Consider the following 23,811-nt stretch of genomic DNA (forward strand, 5'->3'; position numbering starts at 1 on the left):
ACGATGACTTAGTGATCGAATGAACCATTCACATACGATACCAAATCCCTTTGTCACGCGATATTTTACTTGTCCGAGGTTTGATCATCGGTATCACTCTATACCTTGTTCAACCTCGTCTCCTGACAAGTACTCTTTACTCGTACCGTGGTATGTGGTCTCTTATGAACTTATTCATATGCTTGCAAGACATTAGACGACATTCCACCGAGAGGGCCCAGAGTATATCTATCCGTCATCGGGATGGACAAATCCCACTGTTGATCCATATGCCTCAACTCATACTTTCCGGATACTTAATCCCACCTTTATAACCACCCATTTACGCAGTGGCGTTTGATGTAATCAAAGTACCTTTCCGGCATAAGTGATTTACATGATCTCATGGTCATAAGGACTAGGTAACTATGTATCGAAAGCTTATAGCAAATAACTTAATGACGTGATCTTATGCTACGCTTAATTGGGTGTGTCCATTACATCATTCATATAATGATATAACCTTGTCATTAATAACATCCAATGTTCATGATTATGAAACTAATCATCTATTAATCAACAAGCTAGTTAAGAGGCTTACTAGGGACTCATTTGTTTGTTTACATAACACACATGTATCAATGTTTCGGTTAATACAATTATAGCATGGTATATAAACATTTATCATAAACATAAAGATATATAATAACCACTTTTATTATTGCCTCTTGGGCATATCTCCAACAACACCACCGCACATAAAGAACATATTACCACTTCGTTTATGATTCCCGACATAAAAATGCCAATATGTTACGCCAAGGATCACCCATGCATGATGAGATTGGCGATATCGAGATAAGTAAGGTCGATATTCCGAAGGCGTTGGTTTATGATAGGGTGGCAAGCAGCACGGGTTGTGGGCATATGTTTTTACTAAGCTAGCTTAAATTATGATCGGTTTTGTAAGTATTTTTGCACTAAAATTTCTTCTACGGGACGGGAAGTGGGCGCCGCCTACAACCGTAGGTTATGGTGTTGCTGAAACAACATTTCATGATCTCTAGGGTGTTGTGTGTTTGGCGACAACACCGATGATCATTTAAAAATATGTTAAGCGGGATGCAGAGATTCTATTCAAATATCACCATCGGCATCGACACCCCCCCCTACAAAGGAGAAAAAAGTGCCAGTTTTACCAGTTGGGCGGCACTACCCTCCACATCAGGGCGGCGGCTGGGCGGCACTACCGCCACCCCAGGGGCGGTAATGCCACTGGCCTCCAGAGTTCATCGTCGGGGTGCACTGCCGTGCAAGCCAGGCGGCGCTACCGCTGGGGGTGGGAGTGATGAGGGATTAACTCGTCAATGCCTACGTATTGTAGACTTAGGATTTCGTAGAAAGTAGAGGGTAAGTAGATCTCGAAGGTTTCAAGCCGAACAAAGGTGCTCAACTCTTACGGTGGCTAGGGTTACAATGATTCGATCCCTCTTCCACCCTCGGCTTCCCCTTTATATAGGAGGTGAAGCCGAGACTTTTCTGTGTCGTACAAGTACAAATTATCAGGCCGCGTTGGGATTTTTCCCTATATTGATACAAGTTTCCTATAATAACTCTATCTTCCTAATTCGAGGATCTTCAATCTTCTAGGCCTCCAAAGCTTCGAGTCCATGGGCTTTCCTGATCCACTACAAACCAGGGGTATTCATACGACATGCCCCGTAGGCATACCCATGTCAGGAAGGCACTCCCGCTATCCTCGAGCGGCACTGCTGCTGGGTAGTCAGAATCCTGATCCTACTACCAAAATTCTACCGTATCGATCCAAATCCCACTATGAATCCAAATCGCGTAGAACCCATGTTGAGCCCTGATCCGAATCATAGAATCCTTTAGAATAATGTAGAATCTCGATCCCTTTTATGGATTTTTTCGATTCTACTAACTCATTATTTTTCCATCCGTAAAACCATACAAGGATACTACTTAAACATCCCAAGCCCTTTTCACTTGCTTTACTACCCTTTATTTACCTACGAAATCTCAAATGATCTATTGCTAGAAACTTTATGTATTAGAATTTTTATCTCCATTATACTATTACACAAACTTTCTATGTGATAAAAAGTTCTTCTCTGAGTAAGTATGGTAGGATCCCAGATTCTACGATTCGATACTACGACTCGATTCTGCCTGACAAAAATCGATCCGACTCCGAATCCCAACCCTGACTACCAGTGTATGGGCGGCACTACCGTTGGGCTCGAGCATCACTAGTGCTGGAGCCTGCTTCGAGCTCTTCTTATGGACAAATTCCCGGGGGCGGTACTAGCTGAGCCACGATTTTCACTAGATCTCCTCCCTCAACCACCCAAAGTTCTTGATCTTTGGAGAATCGAAGGAGAAGACCAAGATCTACATCCTCACCAAAGCGATTTGAATTTCCCCCTCATTCACTTGAGGCCCTTTGGCTAGAGTTTCCTTTGGAAACCCTAGTTGTTATTTACACCATTGATAACTTGTTGTGTTGTAACAGCCTTGGGAGCCCCCAATTCGGTTGTGGATACGTGCCCCAAGAACCTTGTAAACTCCCGCTTTTCGCCTCAAGGAAATCCCTTAGTGGATCAGTGAGCTAGGCCTTTGTGGCGGTGCTCACTGGAGAATAAGGTGAGGCATTTGTATCGTTGGTATGGCCTTCGTGGAAACCACACCTCTCCAACGTAAACGTACTACCCCTCAAAAAGAAGGAACTACGGGAATCATCCCTTGTGTATCCGCGTGTTTCACTCTCGGTTACCTTTATTCTTTATTGTCTACATTGCATCTTGCTTAGTGGTAGCTTGTCATCTAGGTAAATTCACTTAGTTGCATATCTAGAAAAATTACCTTTTGTGAAAAGCCTAAATTGAAAAGGAACTAAAATTTGGCAGCTAGGTGCGGCATACGATCCTTTTAATTGGTATAAGAGCCCCGGCTCTTATTTCGTACTTAACCGCCTAAGAGTATGCCGAACGATGGGGATAAGGAGGAGGTCGGTAAGCCGGTGTCCATGGACGATCTCAAGGCTTTGGAAACTACCTTGAAATCTTCCATGGATGCTCAAATGGTAGCAATGCGAGAACTAATCGTAGGGCTAATGGCGGCGAAAGCCCTCCCGTTATTCCCATCCTAGAGGACACAGACTTTTTATTAGCGGGTAAACCTTCGGACTCACCCTCTAGTAAAAAACTTGTGGATGGTGATGAACTTGATAAAGCTAAGGCCTCTAGCGCCTCTTCCCTAAAGGGAGATGGTGGGAAGAGGGAGTATCATGCTAAAAAGTGGCGCTCCCCCCAACCCACCTATCCCTCACCCTCATATAAACACTAGATGTGATCCACCTAAGCTTGATGTTAGTGATTTATTAAATGGCAATTTGAGTTTCACTCATGTGTGGGCATTGCCTCTAATGAGCTATGGAGAATCATCAAGAAAGGGTACAAACCCCACGATATTGAAAACTTATAAAAGAGAAGTAGTTGATAGTCAACTCAACTCCATTGCTCTACACATGGTCAACAACCAATTGGTTCAAAAAACCTGTTCTACATAGTGCACTCCATTGAAAGCCTGATGTACAAAAGTGTAACAAAAATTAATTTTACTTGGGGTGAAAGCTTGGTGCACTGAAGTAGAAATGTAACCTTTGTTTGGGGTGAAAGGGTGTTGTCTTAAAAGAGCCAAACAGATCTACAATCTTTATATTCGCACTCGCGAGATTCGGTACCCTGAAGTCGACTTAGGGAGCCACTTTAGCCTGAAATCATGTCAGTCGATGCCAGCTACGTAAAGAAGTTAGTTTAGCCTGTTGAGAAGCGTTTGATTCACTACCATTAGGCTGCTGCTCGAAGATGGATATCTGGAAAGAGGATCCAGCAAATGCCGTTTTCAAATGGAAAATGATTAGATTCCCCCGGGGCTGTGCGTCTCGCAGCCTCCGGGTCGCGCGACGTGCGATTTTGCCCCGATCACTTGGTCAAAAATAAGCCACGTCACCTCCTTATCTCTTCCACACCAGCGTGCGAAAACGCCGCCTGCGCCCTCCTCCGCCTCGCCCAGCTCGACGGCGCCGCGGCCGCCGCCTCCCCCGCCGCGCGAGGATGCCGCCGCGCCCTCCTCCGCCTCGCCCAGCTCGACGGCGCCGCGGCCGCCGCCTCCCCGCCGCGCGAGGACGCCGCCGCGCCCTCCTCCGCTCGCTTCAGCTCGGGACGGCGCCGCGGTCGCCGCCGTCGGCCGCACCGGGGCGGTCCCGCCGTCGTGGCCTCGCTCGAGACGGCCCTCCTCCGCCTCGCTCAGCCCGACGAGCTGCGCCGCCACCGTCGGCCGCGCCGGGCGGTCCCGCTGCTCGTGGCCCTGCTCGAGACGAGCGGCCCGCGCGGGAAGAAGGACGCCGCGACGGCGCTCGCCGTCCTCCGCCGCGCCCCAAGCTCTAGCCACGCCCGTCGCCGTCCTTTGCAGCTACGGCCGACCCCGGCTCCCTCTGATGCTAATGACATCCGGCGGCGCCCCACACGTACTCCTCCTTCCTCGACCATCTCCTAGCAGCGGTGGGGCGAGGTCCTGCCAGGTTGCCTTTGCTACCGGCTGTGCACAACGGTGTTGCCATGGCGCGGCAGTGTTGCTACGTTAGGGATTGCTTGCTGCCTTAGGCTTGCGGCGTTGCTACCTGCGAAGGATGGTTTTGCTATTTTAAGGTGTTCGACATTGCTACCGGCGGATGGTAGATTTTTGCTACCATTGGCATAGGGCGTTGCTACTAGCGGCTTCTAGCGTTGCTGTCCTGGACGGACGGAGTTGCTGCAACCTCGGACGGCGCTGCTGCCGGCTGCAGGCGAGGTCTCCGTTAATGTCTTAAGAGGATTTGCAGCATATGAATAAAAAAATTGCTACAATTTATTTTGCAGTTTTGCTACATCTATGTAATATGTTTGCTACGTGGTCTCCGGCGAGGTCTCCGACGAGCCCAGCTTTTTTTTTTGTTTCATAGATGAACCGTTTTTTGCTTCAGTCATTTGCTGCCGGGGGTGATTTTTTGCTGCCGGAGATGTTTTTTTGCTACATGCAAATCTAACCGTCAAAATGATTGATCCGACGGCTGGGGACCCGGGGCTGGGAAATCAGATCCCCGGGGGACGCCCAGCAGTTTCGTTTTCAAATCCATCAGAGATTTCACGGGGAAAAAGGTTATTCGCAAATCACCAGCTTCTTCTCAGAAGTGCTATCATCCCCGTAGAGTACAGCGCCATGTATTGCAAACCGCCAAACCGAGCATGTAGCCGGACTTGACATGAAAGCTGCTTTACATAACTGCCGCTTTGTGACTTTGCGTCCTCTACGTAATAAAGTACTCAACAAAATACTCACTCAAAAGACTTGTTTACCACTGTCCTTCAGACAGTCCACAATGACACAGGCGCAGAGAAATGTAAACAAAATACGATACTCCAAATACGGAGTACTTGTTTACCTCTGTACCTGGATACCTGGTTGCTCAGACAGTGTCCAATGAGACATGTACCATGTGCACCAAATCTCCACTCACCTTAGAAATACGATGTTTTTTATTTTAAAAAAAGGGTCCATGTGCACCAAATCTCCACTCACCTTTTGGGTCCTTCCTTCTTTGCATTGACCATAATTTGTCTTCTCATCTTCTGTAGCAGCGCAACCAAGTTACACAGCAATGAAACCCTGGAATAATCTACCATCTACTCTGCATTGTACCACTCCAAAGAATAGACAATAAAAATACATTGAGAGAAGGGGCCAGCATCAGATAAAATCATAGACAAGCAGAACAATGCGAACAATGTGTGTCTTCCCTTCAAAATTCATATATCACAATTTGTGTTTGCTTCCTAGCTGAGCAATGTACAAGGAGAACTACAAACACAACATGAAGATTGACACTACATTGTCAAGAAGTAGCCCTAGAGATGGTTAAGACCTAAGAGATACATCTAGTATAGAGGAGATCAGTGTATTGTTAGCCCCAGAATTAGCCCACGTGAATATAGCCTGAACATGTCTCTGCAAAAGTCGACATGGGGGGAGGGAGTGGAACACTGCAATAGGGGTGTCTGATGAGGAACATCACACCACCAGACTGCACGGAAAGAATGAGCATACTGTACTATGATGTCAAAAAGAATCAGGATCAGTCAAAGCAGTCAAGGCAGATACTATCTAGCCTGGATGGGTTTAGAGTGTTCTGATTTATTGGAACGGCACATGCAGTCAGGGCATGGAAATGAGTATATAGATTCATTTGCTCTTTTCATCTGAATACCCTTGGCATCGCTGTGTGACCTCATATTAAGCAACTGGCGTCTCAATGACTTCCATCTGCATAAAAGGGGAGTGCAGCTTCAATAAAATACGATTTAGGATTTCAAAATGAAGAAATACAAAAATATCCAAGGCTTCAATGTGAAGAACTGGCCACGAACCACAATTAACATACCCGATACGTGGACTGTCAAAGAGTATGGCCAATCTTCTTTTATCAGGCTTAATTGTCTTTGAATGCCCACCATACAAGTATCTTCTGTGACCAAGAAGAAATTGAGGAAAATTTCCGCCTTGAGTAGTCACGAAAACCTCACTATGCACACAGACACTGTAGTCAATAGCCGCCATCCTCGAGGAGAAATTCTGGAAAGCATGCACTATGTTAGAGCAGCATACTTCAAAGTTCAGTAAATAAAATTTTGCATCTCTGATTCCTACAAACCTTGAAAGGAGCAAGTTCTTCATCTGATGCCAATGTTTCTTTTGTCTGTAAGAGAGGGAACATTTCAAGAAGAGGAGCCATGTTCTTCTCTGCTTTATATATCTTTCCAGAAGCCAAATAGATGGAAGTGTTATTACTGAAACCCATTCCACGAAGCATTAATCCGACCTAAACACCACACATCATGGACATGTAAGTCTTTGTGACACAAAATCAGCACCGACTATTGTCGAGATCAGAATAAACTTGCTGCAAATATATCTTGTATTCACTTCATAATGAAATTCCTGAAGCATCTTTCAAAGAAGTAACACTGCCATTACATAGCATACCTCCAAAGGTGTAAGTGGACATTTCCCATTCATCCTTATTGCTCCAGGCCTTATTACACGTCCGGGCCTAGTAAATTTACCACGCCAGCCTCTTTCCCTGGCCACATCCAATTCCTTCTTCTCCTCATCACCACCGTCAAAGACACAGCAAGAGAAAGCAACCATATCCTGTAAAAAACACAGTGGATGACAGTTCTTTGTCAGATAAGCATGTGCAAGCCATACTTCAGAAGTGAAATTCTGACAGAAGAATGTGTCGATTTCTCAACACAGTGAAAGTAACTAGGACCTGGTAGTCACCCTAAACCCGCCTTAGTAAGTCTTGTAGGTTCATAAGCAGACTAAGAAACATGAAGCACACATCTTTTATAGAAGAAAACCAACCTCTTCAAAACGGAGATGTACCGCTACATATTTTCCGTTGTTTTCCGTGCTTTTTGCTCTCATCCGAGATATTAAAGTGTCGGATAAAGTGGTGATTGGTTTAGAAAACTTTAAGGCTTCAAAGTTAGCAAGGCATCTCAGTCGTTGAACAGCAGGCGGAGCATCAAATGACAGCCGATTTGCAAAAGGCGATATCCTAATGAGCCTATAATTTACAGACAATACTGTTAAAAGGTCATATACCGGTTAAAATGAATAATGCCTGAAGTGCATCTTCTTCAGAACTGCAATAACCAATTTGACTTTAACTCACCTTTCTTCAATCAACTTCGGAAGAACAGCATCTCTGTAGTATTCAACAGGAGACCAAGCCTTTATCTTGAAATTAAAAACATTACTCATATTGTGACTAAACCGCTCCATTATGAATTCAGGCACCTTGTCAACCACTCGGACATCATTTTTCAAACGTTGGACAAAGTGATCCGCATCATAAATATCACTAAATTTGCTGTACGAACAAACAATTAATTAAATATTAGTATCTAACCTTTGATATTGTAGACAAACTTAGTAGAAACTAAATTAAAATTGAACTAAGACCCAAACTTTCAAGAAAACACCATATTCCAACACTTCTGAGATTTATTTTATAATAAACGGTATTTTATTTTTCAGAACCACCAGAACACTGAAGTTCTGCATAGCTAACAAAAGATAGACTTCAAAGAAAAAGGTATTATTTCGAATGGTTTCCCAAGTAGTTCGTAAAATTGACTAAGTGCCTACGTGGATAATTCATTTTGTTTCAGCCATTGAGCATAGTCTGACAGTACATCATGCAAAAAGAAAAGGATAACAGTCCATAGCTAACAATTTGAGCTCTCTAGTGTGAATCTGGCCAATAATTGTTAATTTGGAGTAGTATACAACTCATCCTTTAAAAAATCGTGCATATCAAATAGACATGCATGTAAAGTTAGTGCAGTGTCATTCTTGTTGTTCAGGAAAACTGTCAACTACGATAAATTCAAATATATCAATCCTAACCAAATGTCATGGTACAACAAGATTATATACAGATGGTGGAGGGCATACAAGAACACAGTAGCATTATTAAGGATCACAATCATCATCATGGATATCAGATAGAAATAGACCTAGGATCCCTCCAAATGCTGTGATAGTGGAAATTTGGGATTATAAGAGTTGCGTTCAGAAAACCAGCAACTGCGACTGCATTGCATATCTACAAAACAACAGGAAATATATGTGACCAACCCATTGTACATTGAAAATTTACAATCTGATTTTCTTGGGAAAAGTAAATACCGATGTCCTTTGCTGATTCAAACCACCATTTGCCTCCACATATATGTAACCATTTGGTTCAGGCAAACCTACCAAAACACAGAAGTAACCAAAAAATGATATATATTTCCTTCGATATGAGGTTCATCATGGGAAATGGCATCTGCCGTATACTAACAAACAAAATAGAGTAATGCAAATATTGTGGCTAAATATGTCAAATACATGAAGTGTTCCGTTTTGTGAACTATAACCTTCAAAGGATTCGCACCAGGGAAATCAAATTAAAAAAGTGTCCCTACTGCAAACCAGAGATCATTGGTGGTAAATATGGAGAAAAACAAAGCTAATCTTCTTCAGAATTCATAAAGCTCTATCAGTAGAACAAACCTAGTATTTAGAAGTACAAAGAAATATTCAAAGCTTTTAAATTGACATACCATAGGTATTATTTCTTATGCAAGGTTGCCAAACACCACCTTTGTAAGCATGTCGCCATACAGTTGCTAGCTACAAAAATGTAGCAATATGAGAATAATAAAACATAATATGCAAAATACATATATATGTGAATTTAGAATAATAGGTAACAGGATGCGCCAAAATACATATCCCACAAACACAATAGAACGGAAGACAAATTCTCTTATAACATACAACATGAACATGTAGGCATGATCTACTAGATCACAATGTAAGTCCTGATACCTATTATCAAATACATCAAGGCCAATGAACAGTGAAATGCATGAAGTCCCAGGCCATAATAATAAACAGCCATTAAACTCTAAACTATACCACTGGGGCACAACTATCTTTATTGTATACTCCCTCTGCGAAGATAGACTTTCACCACAGTCAAAATAAAGGTATTGTTATAGCACGTAGCAAGAGTTGTGTCTGTTATTGTCTGCTACCAACCTATGCCATTTCCCTTGAGCAATGGGTAAATCATGAGCAACCACTAAACACAAAGGGTCTGGAGTTGAAGGTTATGAGACACACAAGTTTCATCCATACGAATAGAAAAAGGCCGTGTTTGGCCAGATGGTCCTAACCACATGCATTGTTACATTCATTCACATGATTCAAATTTAGAAGCAGCAGACCAGCAGAACTGCGGACTGCTTGTGGATAGTTTACATCAGGTGTTTTATCCTCTGTGAAGTTCACAAATACAACAGTTGCGTGCTTGGCATTCCTAAATATGCAAGTAGTTATACTGTTGTAAATTTATTTAGAACTTCCTACGCTTGTAATATGTTTCATCCAGTTTATTTTAGTCAAGACGTGCATTGCATTTACTAGTTACTACTTACTAGGCTTCTATGTATGCTTTGTTTTTACAGCCACATTGAATTTGGCAGCTTATCCAGGAAGAAACCAGCATATGTCCTTGAGGTGCTGTTACACCTGAATAACTGATAATAATAATAATAATAATAATAATGAGGGGAAAATATAAATGAGGTGTAGTCATCACAGCTTGTGATTCGATGTGACACCCATAGGTGACATTCCCCACATGTTATTGCTCAAAGCAACTTATGTGAAAAATTGCAGCTATCTGATTCTGGCCAAGATACACAGCTTCTCCCAGCTAACTAAAATACAAGGAACCCAGCGACTTTGAGTGGTGAAACATGGCTGGCTTGCCCTGTCATCCATTCCCGCATACGTTTGCACAGCCGTATTGTAGTTCAGCAGCGATTGGGGAGGAAACAAACCCATAGTAGTCCTGACAGGCACGGACTACAACAATCCAAACAAGTACTCCCTCCCAAAACTACGCCGCTCCGAAAATTCTTCGCATCCAATGATCCAAGCACGAAACACAGCCCCAGCACCCAGTATTCCGCAAATCACCGAAATGGAGTAATAAACAGTTTGTGACAAGCGTCAATAAACTCCTAGTCCAACACTGCCGGGCCAGAGATGAGCAAGGAAGAGGAGGAGGCGCTCACCGCGTCGGTGGCGTTGTCGGCGTCCATGTCGGCGCGGAGTCGGGCGTACAGCTGCGGGCTGCGGTACATGGACCCGGGGGCCGGGCGCGAGATGATGCGGGGCACGCCGTCGAGGGAGAGGGAGCCCATGTAGAGCAGCATGGCCGCGACGTAGAGCAGCGGCGCGAAGAGGAACACCGCCTGCCTCCGCAGCAGCGCCGCCAGCACCGCCCGCGCCGCCCTCCGCGCCCTCCCCGCGCCGGCCCCCGCCGCCGCGGCCCTCGCCGCCGCGGAGGTGGCGGCCCCCTTCGCGGACGCCTTCCTCCCCCACGCCCGCCGCGGGGACGACGGCGGGGACGGGGCCGCGGCGGCGCCGCCGAGGCTGCCGAGGCGGCTGTACGCGTGGTGCTGCATCGGAGGCTCCGGTGTGGAATCCCCCGCCCGGCGCTACCTATGCGGGGCGCGGCGAGGGGTTGGTCGGCTGGTGTTGGGGTTTCAGCCGCCGCTTTGTCGATCGGGTTTCCACGGCGAGGGAGGACTCCCGGAGGAGAGAGGTGGACTCGGGAGTCTGCTGGCCTGCTGCGCTTGTTGGAGGAGGCGCAGGCAGGGCATGCGGGCGGCGCGTGAGCGCGTGCGTGCGTTCGAACTGGGGAGGAGTTTTGGTGGGTGTGGGTGGGGGATGCGGGTTTGGCTGCGGGCTCGTCGGCTTCGGGTGGCGCCGCCCGCCGCTGACCGGGGACTCGGTATTTTCTGGCGTCTTGTTCCGGGGCGGCCGGTGGGTGGGGCACGCTGACGTCGAAGTGGAAGGTCTCGGAGGATTTGGACTCGGATTTTGGAATGGTCAGCTGCTCCTCGCGTGTGTGTGTGTGGGTGGACAGCTGGGTGTGGGGAAGAGATACGTTGCGATCTTTGCTTGCCTAGGACCGTGACGGAAAAACGGTCCTACTGCTGCCGTGTTGAGTGTGGTTGGTGACAAGGATACCAAGTCGGTAATGGACCTAGTGCGACGAATTGTATTCCCGTTGGCGACACGTGTGCTTGCGACGTTAACCGCTATCACAAAATTATGTTATTCCATCACATTCCAAGAGCATCCTAACCAGTCCTGGCTCGTCTGGAACAGCCCATTTCTCCTATAAATGTTCAAAGACTACCCTCTCAACCAGGGGGTCTGAAAGGGGCAAACGAATCTGGGTCGTCCAATCAGGTTGCAACAGTAACTCTCAAGTCCCACTTTTCACCACAGCCGTCGGATACGATAATTGTTTTCTCACTTTATGATCTTCCGAACAAGTCAATGACGTATGGGACCAGCTACCCGTGGGGGCCGCCGGTCGGAGGCAGCCACGCTCGCTCGTCCGCGTCTGTCCGCCAGAGGTGAGAGAATCTAGATCGAAGGAGCTCCCCAATCCTGGCCTCGCTCCTCGCTCCCCAATCCCCGTCCCTCTTTTCCCCAAACCGCCAGAGGTGAGAGAATCTCCTGCAGTGAGCTCCGATGGAGGCGGCGACCAGCGGGTGGAGGTGAGGCGGGAGCGGCCGGAGACGGGATCGCGCGGGGCGGATCCACGGCGGCGACTGGAGGCTCCGGACACGGCCGGAGACGGGCCGGCGCGGGGTGGATCTCGTCCGGCGACGACCGGAGGCGACGTGCTCGCGCGGGGCGGATCCGCCACACTTTGGCTCACGCGACTCGGCGGTCGGTGGCAGCCAGCACGCTCGTTCGTGGTCACCATGCTTCCCCAATCCCCATCCTCTCTTCTGCCCAATCCCGTCCTCCTCTCCTCTCCCTAATCGCCCGCCTCCTCCCTGCCGTTCCTCCAATCCCAGGACCAACGCCTCTCTCTCCCCTTTGGCGGGCTCAGCGCAGCGGCGGGTGATGCGGGGCAGCCGCGCGGCGGCTCGGCGGCGGTGGTGGCCGACGCGCTCTGCCGCTTTGCATCTCCTTAGGCACGGACGGATATCTTGATGCGCCACTGCAACAAGTTGCCCTTGAGGTAAGGTTTCTTTTCAGATCTTTGCAACTCCAGTTTTAGGATTCATATTTTTGGGAACCGATTTGCAACTGCAGCTAGCCACTAGGTGATCTATTCCCCCTGAATAATTTTCGTTTTTTCTTGATTTGGTAGAAAGCATGCTCATCCCGATTCTTTCGTGCTTTTCTTGTTGGATTTCAGTTGATGAAAAGCATACGGTTCTCATGAGTACCGCATACGTACACACGAGCATGCTTGTTTTTATCGAGTCTAAAAGAAATAGTAGGGTTAGAAGTAGTGTTCTTGTCTAATATGTCGCTAATTGCCTTGAAGTAGTATGGACAGGTTGAGGAATGGTGTTGATTTGATGATTTCTGCGTGGGCTCGTTCGTGAAGGATGCCAATGTTGAAAAGTAATGTTCTGTCATCTATGGAAGTCTTCAAAATCTATAATGGGAGATTATTACTCAATATTTAATTTGTTATTCTAATATCCAGGTGCTAATGCGGATATACATTTCATTCCAAAAGCGAGGGCTGATTCAATTCCAAACATGCAGTCAATTATTTCTCGCTTCAGATGCCTATACTGTTTAATTCTCCTTCCCACATGTAAATTTCCTTAGATCGCTTGTGTCATGAAAACTGCGTTCAAGAAATGGTTCTCAGCATAGCTTCTTCAAATGTTTTATAGGCAATGGTGGCTCATGGAGATCTGGGTGCTAAACTTGCGGTTGAGGAAGTACCTTTACTACAGTGAGACTAAAACAACAACATATATAAATTTGGGCGGCAAGAAAATGATCATTCCTTTTAAACATCCCTTTCTTGTTAATATGCCTAAAATGTAACCAAGCTTTTAGTATTGTTGGTAATCATATTTTTTGAAGGTATTGTTGTAAAATAAAGCACACAGGAGGCTGATTACCTCACAGTTTTTCTTTTTGGCCGCAGCATTATGATGCTTAGATCCGATACTTCTCTGGCACATTAAATGTCTGTTTTCTCTCCATGGACCGTAAAACTGCTCACGATTCTTTCTTTGGCCAGTGCATTCTACATTATTATTTTTACTTCCCCTTTTGCAGGGAAACAACAGAAGACCGTTCAGCCTCATTCTACACTTCAATTGCAAAGGTATAATTCATTTTGGTTTATAAAAAATACTTGCTTTGTACACACCCTATGCGGTATAAAATGATTGTTAGCTGCCCTTTTTTATTAATTGTAGTCTGTCTACAAGTGGACTGTAAAGCAACAGCAAAGCATATTGGCCTTAAGTAGGTTTATCTAAACATACAATATATGATGGTTATTTCTGCTCTGCAGGTTTTGTAATGTATGTGTCTATGACATATTGACCTTCTAAGGAGTTGCTTTCTGGATTTGCTCGCTGCTCTATGAATCTATTATTTTAAGAAATGATGCCGGCCGCTCCTCCCCTCCGTCGTCCCTCTTCACCTGCTGGGTCCTCGCGGCTGGACGTCGTGGCCGTCGGTGGAGCCGTCCAGCCGGCATCGCCGGCGCCGTGATGTTGACCACTGCAGGTATGAGCTGTGCTCCAACCCCCATCCCCCAATCATCTTCTTCCCAATCTCAAAAATTGTATTTTTCTTCAAAGAGTTCGAGAAGAGAGGCCGGATGCACTGGTGATGGTCGCCACTCTCCGGCTGCAGGCGAGGCGACATGCTGCTGCACTCCACCTCCCCAACGAGCTGCTGCCCGTGAGGTCCCTCTCCTCCCAAGTTAGTTTTGCTGAAAAATGTTTCTTTTCATTCTGTTGAGTGTGTAGCAAGTATAGAGAAAAAATGCATGTATGGATGGGAATCGGTGTGTGCATAGGCGGTGGGTGCACATGAAATTGATGTGCTCATTTTGTTTGATTTCATTGCTGCTTATGTGTATAGACAAGGCTTGAAAACTTGTAGAATTTCAGGTTCAAATCATGTCGGGGGAGGAGGAGCCCAAGGGCGCGAGGTGTGGTTACCGGGAGACTGCCTCGTGTGGTGTTCGGTGTTTGTGGTGCCCTCCGGTGGTGATGTCCACCGGAGCTCCCGACGGCAACGGTGATGCCATGAACGGGCTGCTGCTGGTTGAACCGCTGCCACGACAAGGAGGATCAAGCTCATCTCCCGAAGTCGGTCTGCGTCTTGCTGGTCTTGTATGGTATTTTTCTCTGGCTGGCTCAAGTGCACGCATATATGCATGTAGACCAGAAAAAGTTAATTGGAGATTCATGAACAGTTGTGCACAGTAGAGCCATGTATAGCTGCTGCTTGTTCTTCCTATAAATGTCCCAAGACTACCCGCCAACCAGGGCACCCAAAAGGGGCAAAAGATCTGGTTCGTTCGTTCCACCCTGTACGCAAGTCTTCAATCCCGCTTTTCACCACAACCGTCCAATCAGTAGAAACTTTTCTCACTCGTTCAGTTTCAAAAAGACTCCATGACAGGTGGGACCTTTTTTATATGTTCTTATATTTCTTTTGCAGTTTTCTCACTCTGTTTACATACAAATTGCAGAGTATAAGGAAACTTAAATTATATCAAGAGGTTTATAGGTTGGATGCGCACTGACTTCTGAAACTCATTAATCTAGACACCTTGGTTCTGGAGCTTTTGTGATGAATGACAAATGAGGTACCAAATGAATATAAAAGCATTGCATAAAGTATCTAGATAGCTATGCTTCAATTTAGATTGTTTTATTCTTATGATTTTCTCTATGAACTTTTCCTCTTTGTACAGGTTTTGATCGTTCGATCATGCTGGTAGTAGGCCATTGCCCCTTCAAGCCAGCAAGATGCTTGTTGTACGTCGATGAATAAGGGCGTCCATCCAAGATACCAAGGTTAAACCTGATTCTTTCTCTGTCAAGGGGCATTTTTTTTTGGTGGGTATACTATTTTGCTCTTGTCTGAAAGTCATGCATAAATATTGATTTTGATTCTGCAGTTTCCGGCCATTTTATATTTTCATCTCGAGGATGTAGAATTAGTGGTTTATTCTATACAGAACTATTCATCCATGTAGTCTTCTTATCCAGTAGAGAAATTCGGGCCCTGGAAATAAAATCTGAGTATGTCATCTTATTCAGTCAACTTGAGGATTTGTAGTCATAGGTGCTTGCTTTTGTTGCATACTCAGAATTTTCCTTTTCTTGCTTCAATAGCCTTTACCTTTTTTTTTTTTTTTTGCTTCATGACATAGAATGCCTAAAGGCTTTGTTGAGCGAGTTTGTCATATATTTAGAAAGCATGACATGTATGATCTTCATAAATTAGTTTACTGAAGTACAATCAGTCTATTAAATGTGCAAAATTTCTTTTATGAGGGTCTTCTTCTGCTTGCAGGACTGCCCTCTTGTTTCTATCCTTAAAAGCTGCTGCGCTACCCGGCCAACCGAGGCCTCCCAAGGGGCACATTGATCTGGCTCGTTCGTTTTGCCCAACGACAGTAAATTCGTTCCCCACTTTTCATCACAACCGCTCAATACGGTAAAAAAAAAAAAATTAACCCGCTACTGCTCATTTTGAGCCCCTGTATGATGGGCCCGTGGGCGTGCGGGGCAGCCAGCCAGAGAGACGGCGACACCCGGCGACACCAGCTCGCTCACGTCGCCTTCCTTTCTGTGTGCGCGTGGGGGCAGGAGGTGGTGAAAACCTAGATCGGCGCGGAGGGTGGCGGCAGCGCACCGCCTTGCGCCGCCTCTCCCCGAGATGGAGCCATTCGGGGATGGCCATGGTGGTAAGCTGGAGGAGGCGATACGGGAGGAGGAGGGTGCGGACCTTTTTCCCCAACGCATGCAGTGGCGCCCGAGCAACGGGGGCGTTGACGCCGGCGGCTGGACGCGGCAGCGTTGGGGACGGACGATGCATCAACGCGGAGCAGCAGCATGCTCTGGATGCGAGCTCGTCCGTTTCCTGTGACGCCATGGTGAGCATCTCTCAATCCTTCTTTCTATATGCTCCTGATCTCTCTCTTTTAGGCTTGTTCTTTTGATTTGCTTGTACATTCAGATCTTGCGTTTGAACTGTTTGATGAAATGTCTGTGCTGATCCATTTTTGCTGCTCTATTTTTTTGCTACCCGTGAAGCAGCTGCTGGCCAAGCAGGGCAATTTGTGAGATGACTGAATGCTCCTGGAAGAAAACGAGGACAATAGCATCACTCCCACATGTGAACTCCATGCTCATCGCTTGTTAATTTCCTCGAGAAAATGATGAGATGCATGTTGTTCAACTTGTGTAGATTTCTCTGAAAATATATGGAGAAGTTAAATATGACGAGGATTCTGATCAGATATGTGAGGGCTTTGGTTGCAGCGGATTTTTTATTTTGTTTACCGATTTTATTTTGCCAAATTTGGTTTTCAAACTCATGTTTTTTGTGTGTGATTGTGATACCTGTAGGAATTGGTACTGGGCTGGATGCTGAAGCACTTAATTACCGTATGGAGACTAGCTCAAGAGACAGAAGATGTACCTCAAAGAATCTGTCCCAAAAACTAACAAAGTTGCTTGAAGAATTTCTGGTTCATGGCACCTTCATGATAGTGCCATTATCTGGTTGAAATATCTGGTAGACTATTGGGTAATCTTGTCCCAGAAAGTTGTTTTTTATACACTATTAGCATTGAAATTAAACTTGATATTTGATGAAATGTTACCATGACTGGATGTTTGATGCAAAAGTAGACTAGGGTACCATCAGGTTTGCCAATAATGTTTCTGATGCTGATCAGCGCCTGCCATGATGGTGCTCGTTTCGGTGTGTGGTGGCGGGTCTGCTCGGCAAAAGTTGGACATCCTACTCTGGCAGAGGTGTCTTGGGTCCTTCCGTCTCTTGTTTGTTTTTCCCTTACAATTGATGATGTGATGTGCTGACTAGCAATAAACTATGAAGATTGATTAGTTATGTGCAGTTTGAGTTAACTGAAATCAATGACAAATTGAGACGTCAAAAAATAATTCAAAATCAATGGGTCCAAGGACATACAATTTTATTGGTGATGATTTAGTTATTCAAGCTGGAGATTCCCAGTGGCCATTTCTTCATGTTCATACTTTTATAGATTGTTTTTTGGCGACCAATATAGAATTACTAATTCAAAATTAGAGAACCATTTAATTTTTAGTGGTCAAGAATTACAGAAATAAAATAGCATTTCTAAATGTAGATTTTCCAGTCCTTTTATTACTTGCTTCTTGTCAAGATCCATTTGGTTACGTAGTGTGATTAATTTTATCGGGACTTGTGGGCAGGAACACAAGGAGGATCAGATGGATCACTCCTCCTTCGTATATGTTCTATTTAATGTACGTAATCCAAAATATATTACCCCGCCATGACCCGGTACTCTCTCCTTGTTTCGATTAAGCGCATTTTAGGCCGCAGCAGTGGTGGATGGCGAAGGCCGCAACAGCTCGACTCCTCCTCTTTTCTCTCCCGCCAAGAAGAAGCACCGCATACTGGGAGGTTCTAGACCTTCATGCAGGTACTGTTCTCCTAAGCAATTTCCTCTGCTTAAATACCTTGGGAGTTAGACAGGGTTAAGTAAATTTTGTATTGGGTCGTTGATGCAGGTAAATGCTTTTTTGGTTCATTGGTGCGTTGAATGGGTGCTAAACATTTTCTTTTGGATTGTTTGTGTAGGTAAATTGGTGTCAATTAGCAGCAATGGACTAGGACATCAGCTGTGTGCGCTCGAGTACCAGGAAGCAAGCCAAAAGTGAGTTGGCATTGCAATAGCTATTGCCTAAAATTCGTTGCTCCTCCTGAAATGTACAATAAAACAATGATTTTATTGTTTTCTTATTTTTGATTGTGATCTTTGTAACTAGGTGTCTGCTCCAAGGTTGCCGGTTGTGATTCTGGTCACTTTTCAAGCAGAGAAGCATGATGAAAATAGGTAAGAACCACTTTTAGGTCTCCCTTTATGATTTAAAATGGCATCGGATCATTTCACTTTTCCGGTCTTCGTAACATCCACACCAATGTATACATGTATATTTGTTCAGCCACTACAAAGATAATTTTCCTCTCAAATTGGGAAGTTCTTTTCTCTGAAATATTTCGAGAATAGTGCCTTTGGAGATTCAGGTGAAGTTATAGTTGCAATAGGAAAAGGGAGATGGGCCAATAGCTTTCACTCACCGTCCTCACTAAAGATCTGTTCACTAGGTTAAAAACGTAAGATGCACTCAGATGTATATGTGCCCTTACGGGTGCGGATTTTGCTATTATCATCTTTCTATGCAAATAACTTTCACTCACTTTCTTTACTTAAGAACTGTTACCTGTGTTAAACGCTTGAGATACACTTAATATCTGTGTCTCTTTCTTAGTGCAGATTTTGTTATGATGGTCTTACTACGCCGAGATGCTTGCTCGAGCTCATGGATCACGCACGAAGAAATGAGGAGGTAAGAATGGGAATGCCAGGAAAGCAACATTTTATTTTTACCTTTGCATTCCCATGTATAATGAGAATTTTTGTGTGTGTCTTTCTCTCTCAAGATAAATTAGCTTCTGCTAAAAGTATTGCATGGCGTCATGCCCTCGTGGGCACCCTTCATCTTCTTTCATCTGGTTTCGTCAACCCATAAAATATTAGCACCTGATCGATGCTTACATTCCCATACTAATATGCTATCCTGCAATTGTATATGGGTCAACCTTCTTTCCTCTATTTTTCTGGGCCATTTGCTTACAATCAGGTTACTACCTTTCTTTGCAGGATTCTGTTGCCCAAATGTGGTCCGAGTGGGGTGTTATGATGGGATGATGCTCTTACAGTATTTTGGGCCATTGACATACAACCAGGTTACTACCGTTCCTTGACAAGATGAACATATGAAAGTCTGTTATATTTTATTCCGTTACTATTATGATGATTCGTTTGTAGTTGTACTACTTCTCAGTTTGCCTTTAACATGAAAACACTGAGTGGTTGCGATTAACAGAGCTCTCCTAAAAATTCTACCAGCATTTCTTTTGTCATTTCAATGATTGTCGTACTACTATTTTCAGTCTGCTTCAATCTATATGCATAGTCGATCGATTCTGTTTTTTACATTTGTGCCTGAAAAATATGGTGTAAATCATCCTCTTGAAATTCTCTCAGGAGATATTGAAGCCCTAAAGGTGTAAGCTTACACAAATAAAGACGGTAATGACCAGTTACTTAAGTTTGTTGCTTTTGATTCTTTGCCTAATAAACATGCTCGCCAATGTTAAGACAACTCACGTAGCTTGAGAAGATATTTTGTTTGCTTTCCCCTTCCGTTGCTTCTCTTTATCTATCTCCCCTTACTAAGATCCAGAAGTATTGTTAAAGAAGATCCAGAAGCAGACCTTTCTGAAGCCGAGTCAAGTTTGTATTTGCCTGGCTCGATGGATGAAGAACTATTTGCGGATCTCCCCACGGTTAGATTTCTCTTTGATTCCCCCCAAATTGCTCTAAAATTCCTCAGCTCATTAGTCAAACAATTGAATCTCAGTTCTACATTTTTGCAAGCTATATTGAGGCGTTCCAATTTTTGTACGCTTGGCAGCTTTCGGTGACACCCGTTGTCATATGCAGGCATCGTGTGCTGCAGCAGGCATTGGAGACTGTAGGCATGTCTATGCTCTGAACAACGACACGCTATGACGAGGAGAACGAGATGCTCACTGCTATTCGCATCCATGTTCCTCTGCATCCGAATTCCCCGCCTCACAACAAATCTCTTCTACAGTGACTGGTCTGCATACCCGAATGTATGCACGAATCAGTATTATTACAGAAAATGAATTGAATAGTATCTCCATTTCATCTCAAAAAAATGTAGAATAATACTAAAGAAAGAAATTTCCCATCCATGTAGATGAAGTACCCCAATCAGTTTATAATGTTTAAGACCAATTATTGAACATTTGTTCTTCAACATTTGCTTTTGCTTTTACCATTTATTCTTTAATATTAGTGTCCCTTATGCCTGTGCGCCGGGGCGCACCGGGTCATCTAGTATGGATAAGTTGACATGCTGCGCACGCTTCACCAGGATCGACTCACTCGTATCGGTCCATCCGTTCATCAAATTTGGATTGTGGATGCGTCAGACCAGGCAGCACACACGTTCTCCCCTTGACCACCCTGGTTCCTCTCGCCAGTGACACACAAACCACTCAATTCCTTCCAAAAACTCTATACCGAAAATTGGCCGATGGGAGCAGAAGCGATGGATCCCGTCCCATCGTTGTGTCCGCCACCGATGGCGTCGCCAAGAAGCTCACTGATACGTCCAAAACGTATCTACTTTCTCGAACTCTTTTGCTATTGTTTTGCCTCTAATTTGTGTATTTTGGATACAACTAACACAGACTAACGCTGTTTTCACCATAAATGCCCTGCCTTGATTGTTACATGAGTTCTCTTATCCATGCAGCGCCCGTTCATCCATCCCTGTGCCTACAGTATTTTAATCCTGTTGTTTACTATAATCACTACTGCTATCTTTGTTACACTGCTGCTTATATTTCACTACTGCTACTGCTATAAAACTGTTGCTACTGATAAACTCTTGCGAGCAAGTCTGTTTATCAGTGCCACATGAGATAAATGCTGAGGTGGAGGGGAAAGAATGTTGAACAAATGGTTTATCTTCTTCCGATGTTAACCGCTATCACAGAATTATGCTATTCCATCACATTCCAAGAGCATCCTAACCAGTCTGGAACAGCCCATATGGATAAGTCGACATGCCGCACACGCTTCAGGGACACAATCCAAAAGATCGATTCACACGTGCCGGTCATCCGTTCACCAAATTTGGACCGTGGATGCGTCACACTGATACGTGCAATTAACACACGTCTGTTGGGAACCCCAAGAGGAAGGTGTGATGCAGACAGTAGCAAGTTTTTTCTCAGAAAGAAACCAAGGTTTATCGAACCAGGAGGAGCCAAGAAGCACGTTGAAGGTTGATGGCGGCGAAGTGTAGTGCGGCGCAACACCAGGGATTCCGGCGCCAACGTGGAACCTGCACAACACAACCAAAGTACTTTGCCCCAACGTAACAGTGAGGTTGTCAATCTCACCGGCTTGCTGTGAACAAAGGATTAAACGTATTGTGTGGAAGATGATGATTGTTTGCGAAGAACAGTAAAGAACAATTGCAGTAGATTGTATTTCAGATGTAAAGAATAGGACCGGGGTCCACAGTTCACTAGTGGTGTCTCTCCCATAAGATAAATAGCATGTTGGGTGAACAAATTACAGTTGGGCAATTGACAAATAAAGAAGGCATAACAATGCACATACATGTATCATGATGAGTACTATGAGATTTAATCAGGGCATTATGACAAAGTACATAGACCGCCATCCAGCATGCATCTATGCCTAAAAAGTCCACTTTCAGGTTATCATCCGAAACCCTTCCGGTATTAAGTTGCAAGCAACAGACAATTGCATTAAGTATGGTGCGTAATGTAATCAACACAAATATCCTTAGACAAAGCATTGATGTTTTATTCCTAGTGGCAACAGCACATCCACAACCTTAGAACTTTCTGTCACTGTCCCAGATTTAATGGAGGCATGAACCCACTATCGAGCATAAATACTCCCTCTTGGAGTCACAAGTATCAACTTGGCCAGAGCCTCTACTAGCAACGGAGAGCATGCAAGAACATAAACAACTCATATATGATAGATTGATAATCAACTTGACATAGTATTCAATATCCATCGGATCCCAACAAACACAACATGTAGGATTACAAATAGACGATCTTGATCATGATAGGCAGCTTACAAGATCGAACATGATAGCACAATGAGGAGAAGACGACCATCTAGCTACTGCTATGGACCCATAGTCCAGGGTGAACTACTCACACATCGATCCGGAGGCGATCATGGCGATGAAGAGACCTCCGGGAGATGATTCCCCTCTCCGGCAGGGTGCCGGAGGCGATCTCCTGAATCCCCCGAGATGGGATTGGCGGCGGCTACGTCTCTGGAAGGTTTTCCGTATCGTGGCTCTCGGTACTGGGGGTTTCGCGACGAAGACTATATGTAGGCGGAAGGGCAGGTCAGGGGGCGTCACGAGGGGCCCACACAACAGGGCCGCGCGGCCAGGGGCTGGGCCGCGCCGCCCTAGTGTGGCGTCGCCTCGTGGCCCCACTTCGTTTCCTCTTCGGACTTCTGGAAGCTTCGTGGAAAAATAAGCCCCTGGGCGTTGATTTCGTCCAATTCCGAGAATATTTCCTTACTAGGATTTCTGAAACCAAAAACAGCAGAAAACAGCAACTGGCTCTTCGGCATCTCGTCAATAGGTTAGTGCCAGAAAATGCATAATAATGACATATAATGTGTATAAAACATGTGAGTATCATCAATAAAGTAGCATGGAACATAAGAAATTATAGATAAGTTTGAGACGTATCAAGCATCCCCAAGCTTAGTTCCTACTCGCCCTCGAGTAGGTAAACGATAACAAAGATAATTTCTGAAGTGACATGCTATCATAATCTTGATCATACTATTGTAAGCATATGAGATGAATGCAGCGATTCGAAGCAATGATGAAGATAATGAGTAAACAAATGAATCATATAGCGAAGACTTTTCATGAATAGTACTTTCAAGACAAGCATCAATAAGACTTGCATAACAGTTAACTCATAAGCAATAAGTTCTTAGTAGAAAGCTTGAAACAACACAAAGGAAGATATAAGTTTCAGCGGTTGCTTTCAACTTCAACATATATATCTCATGGATAATTGTCAACACAAAGTAATATAACAAGTGCAATAGGTAAACATGTAAGAATCAATGCACACAGTTTACACAAGTGTTTGCTTCTAAGATAGAAAGAATAGGTAAACTGACTCAACAATAAGTAGAAGAATGGCCCTTCGCAGAGGGAAGCATGGATTACTATTTTTGTGCTAGAGCTTTTCATTTTGAAAACAAGAAACAATTTTGTCAATGGTAGTAATAAATCATATGAGTTATGTATAAGATATCTTATAAGTTGCAAGCCTCATGCATAGTATACCAATAGTGCCCGCACCTTGTCCTAATTAGCTTGGATTAACACGGATTATCATTGCATGACATATGTTTCA

The 23,811-nt window shown here is 44.7% G+C and overlaps 1 protein-coding gene and 2 long non-coding RNA genes across 6 annotated transcripts; 2 read left to right on the plus strand and 1 right to left on the minus strand.

Moving 5' to 3' along the window:
- Positions 1-5,819: 5,819 nt before the first annotated feature.
- Positions 5,820-11,483, minus strand: LOC127344509 (protein ESMERALDA 1). Of its 2 annotated transcripts, none has more exons than XM_051370808.2 (10): positions 10,743-11,483; positions 9,219-9,288; positions 8,800-8,867; positions 8,628-8,716; positions 7,781-7,978; positions 7,468-7,672; positions 7,084-7,251; positions 6,752-6,919; positions 6,482-6,672; positions 5,820-6,363 (listed from the first exon to the last, which is right to left on the minus strand). In XM_051370808.2, exons 1-10 carry the CDS (start codon positions 11,133-11,135, stop codon positions 6,201-6,203), a joined length of 1,713 nt encoding a protein of 570 aa, XP_051226768.1. In that variant the 5' UTR covers positions 11,136-11,483; the 3' UTR covers positions 5,820-6,200. The 2 variants fall into 2 exon arrangements, with proteins under 2 accessions (XP_051226768.1, XP_051226769.1); XM_051370809.2 differs by having other exon boundaries at positions 9,219-9,284; positions 10,743-11,146.
- Positions 11,484-15,247: 3,764 nt separating this feature from the next.
- LOC139837670 (uncharacterized) lies at positions 15,248-17,511 on the plus strand. 2 transcript variants are annotated; one of them, XR_011754270.1, is made up of 6 exons: positions 15,248-15,334; positions 15,443-15,545; positions 16,048-16,191; positions 16,344-16,630; positions 16,791-16,999; positions 17,106-17,511. It is a non-coding gene; the product is annotated as an uncharacterized lncRNA (long non-coding RNA). The 2 variants fall into 2 exon arrangements; XR_011754269.1 differs by having other exon boundaries at positions 16,794-16,999.
- Positions 17,512-19,060: 1,549 nt separating this feature from the next.
- LOC127338700 (uncharacterized) lies at positions 19,061-20,621 on the plus strand. 2 transcript variants are annotated; one of them, XR_007874462.2, is made up of 4 exons: positions 19,061-19,118; positions 19,433-19,518; positions 20,019-20,121; positions 20,279-20,621. It is a non-coding gene; the product is annotated as an uncharacterized lncRNA (long non-coding RNA). The 2 variants fall into 2 exon arrangements; XR_007874461.2 differs by lacking the exons at positions 19,061-19,118; positions 19,433-19,518 and having other exon boundaries at positions 19,959-20,121.
- Positions 20,622-23,811: the final 3,190 nt, after the last annotated feature.

The sequence above is a fragment of the Lolium perenne genome, chromosome 3, assembly GCF_019359855.2.
Source record: "Lolium perenne isolate Kyuss_39 chromosome 3, Kyuss_2.0, whole genome shotgun sequence".
In the NCBI taxonomy this organism is placed as follows: domain Eukaryota; kingdom Viridiplantae; phylum Streptophyta; class Magnoliopsida; order Poales; family Poaceae; genus Lolium; species Lolium perenne.

What these genes read in the sequence shown, in the direction of transcription:
- LOC127344509 (XM_051370808.2), bottom strand. Translation starts at nt 11,135, where the DNA reads ATGCAGCACCACGCGTACAGCCGCCTCGGCAGCCTCGGCGGCGCCGCC. An exon ending in TGAATCAGCAAAGGACATCG is followed by an intron (nt 8,717 to 8,799) that starts GTATTTACTTTT and finishes GTTGTTTTGTAG; the next exon opens with ATATGCAATGCAGTCGCAGT. An exon ending in TTTGACAGTCCACGTATCGG is followed by an intron (nt 6,364 to 6,481) that starts GTATGTTAATTG and finishes CCTTTTATGCAG; the next exon opens with ATGGAAGTCATTGAGACGCC.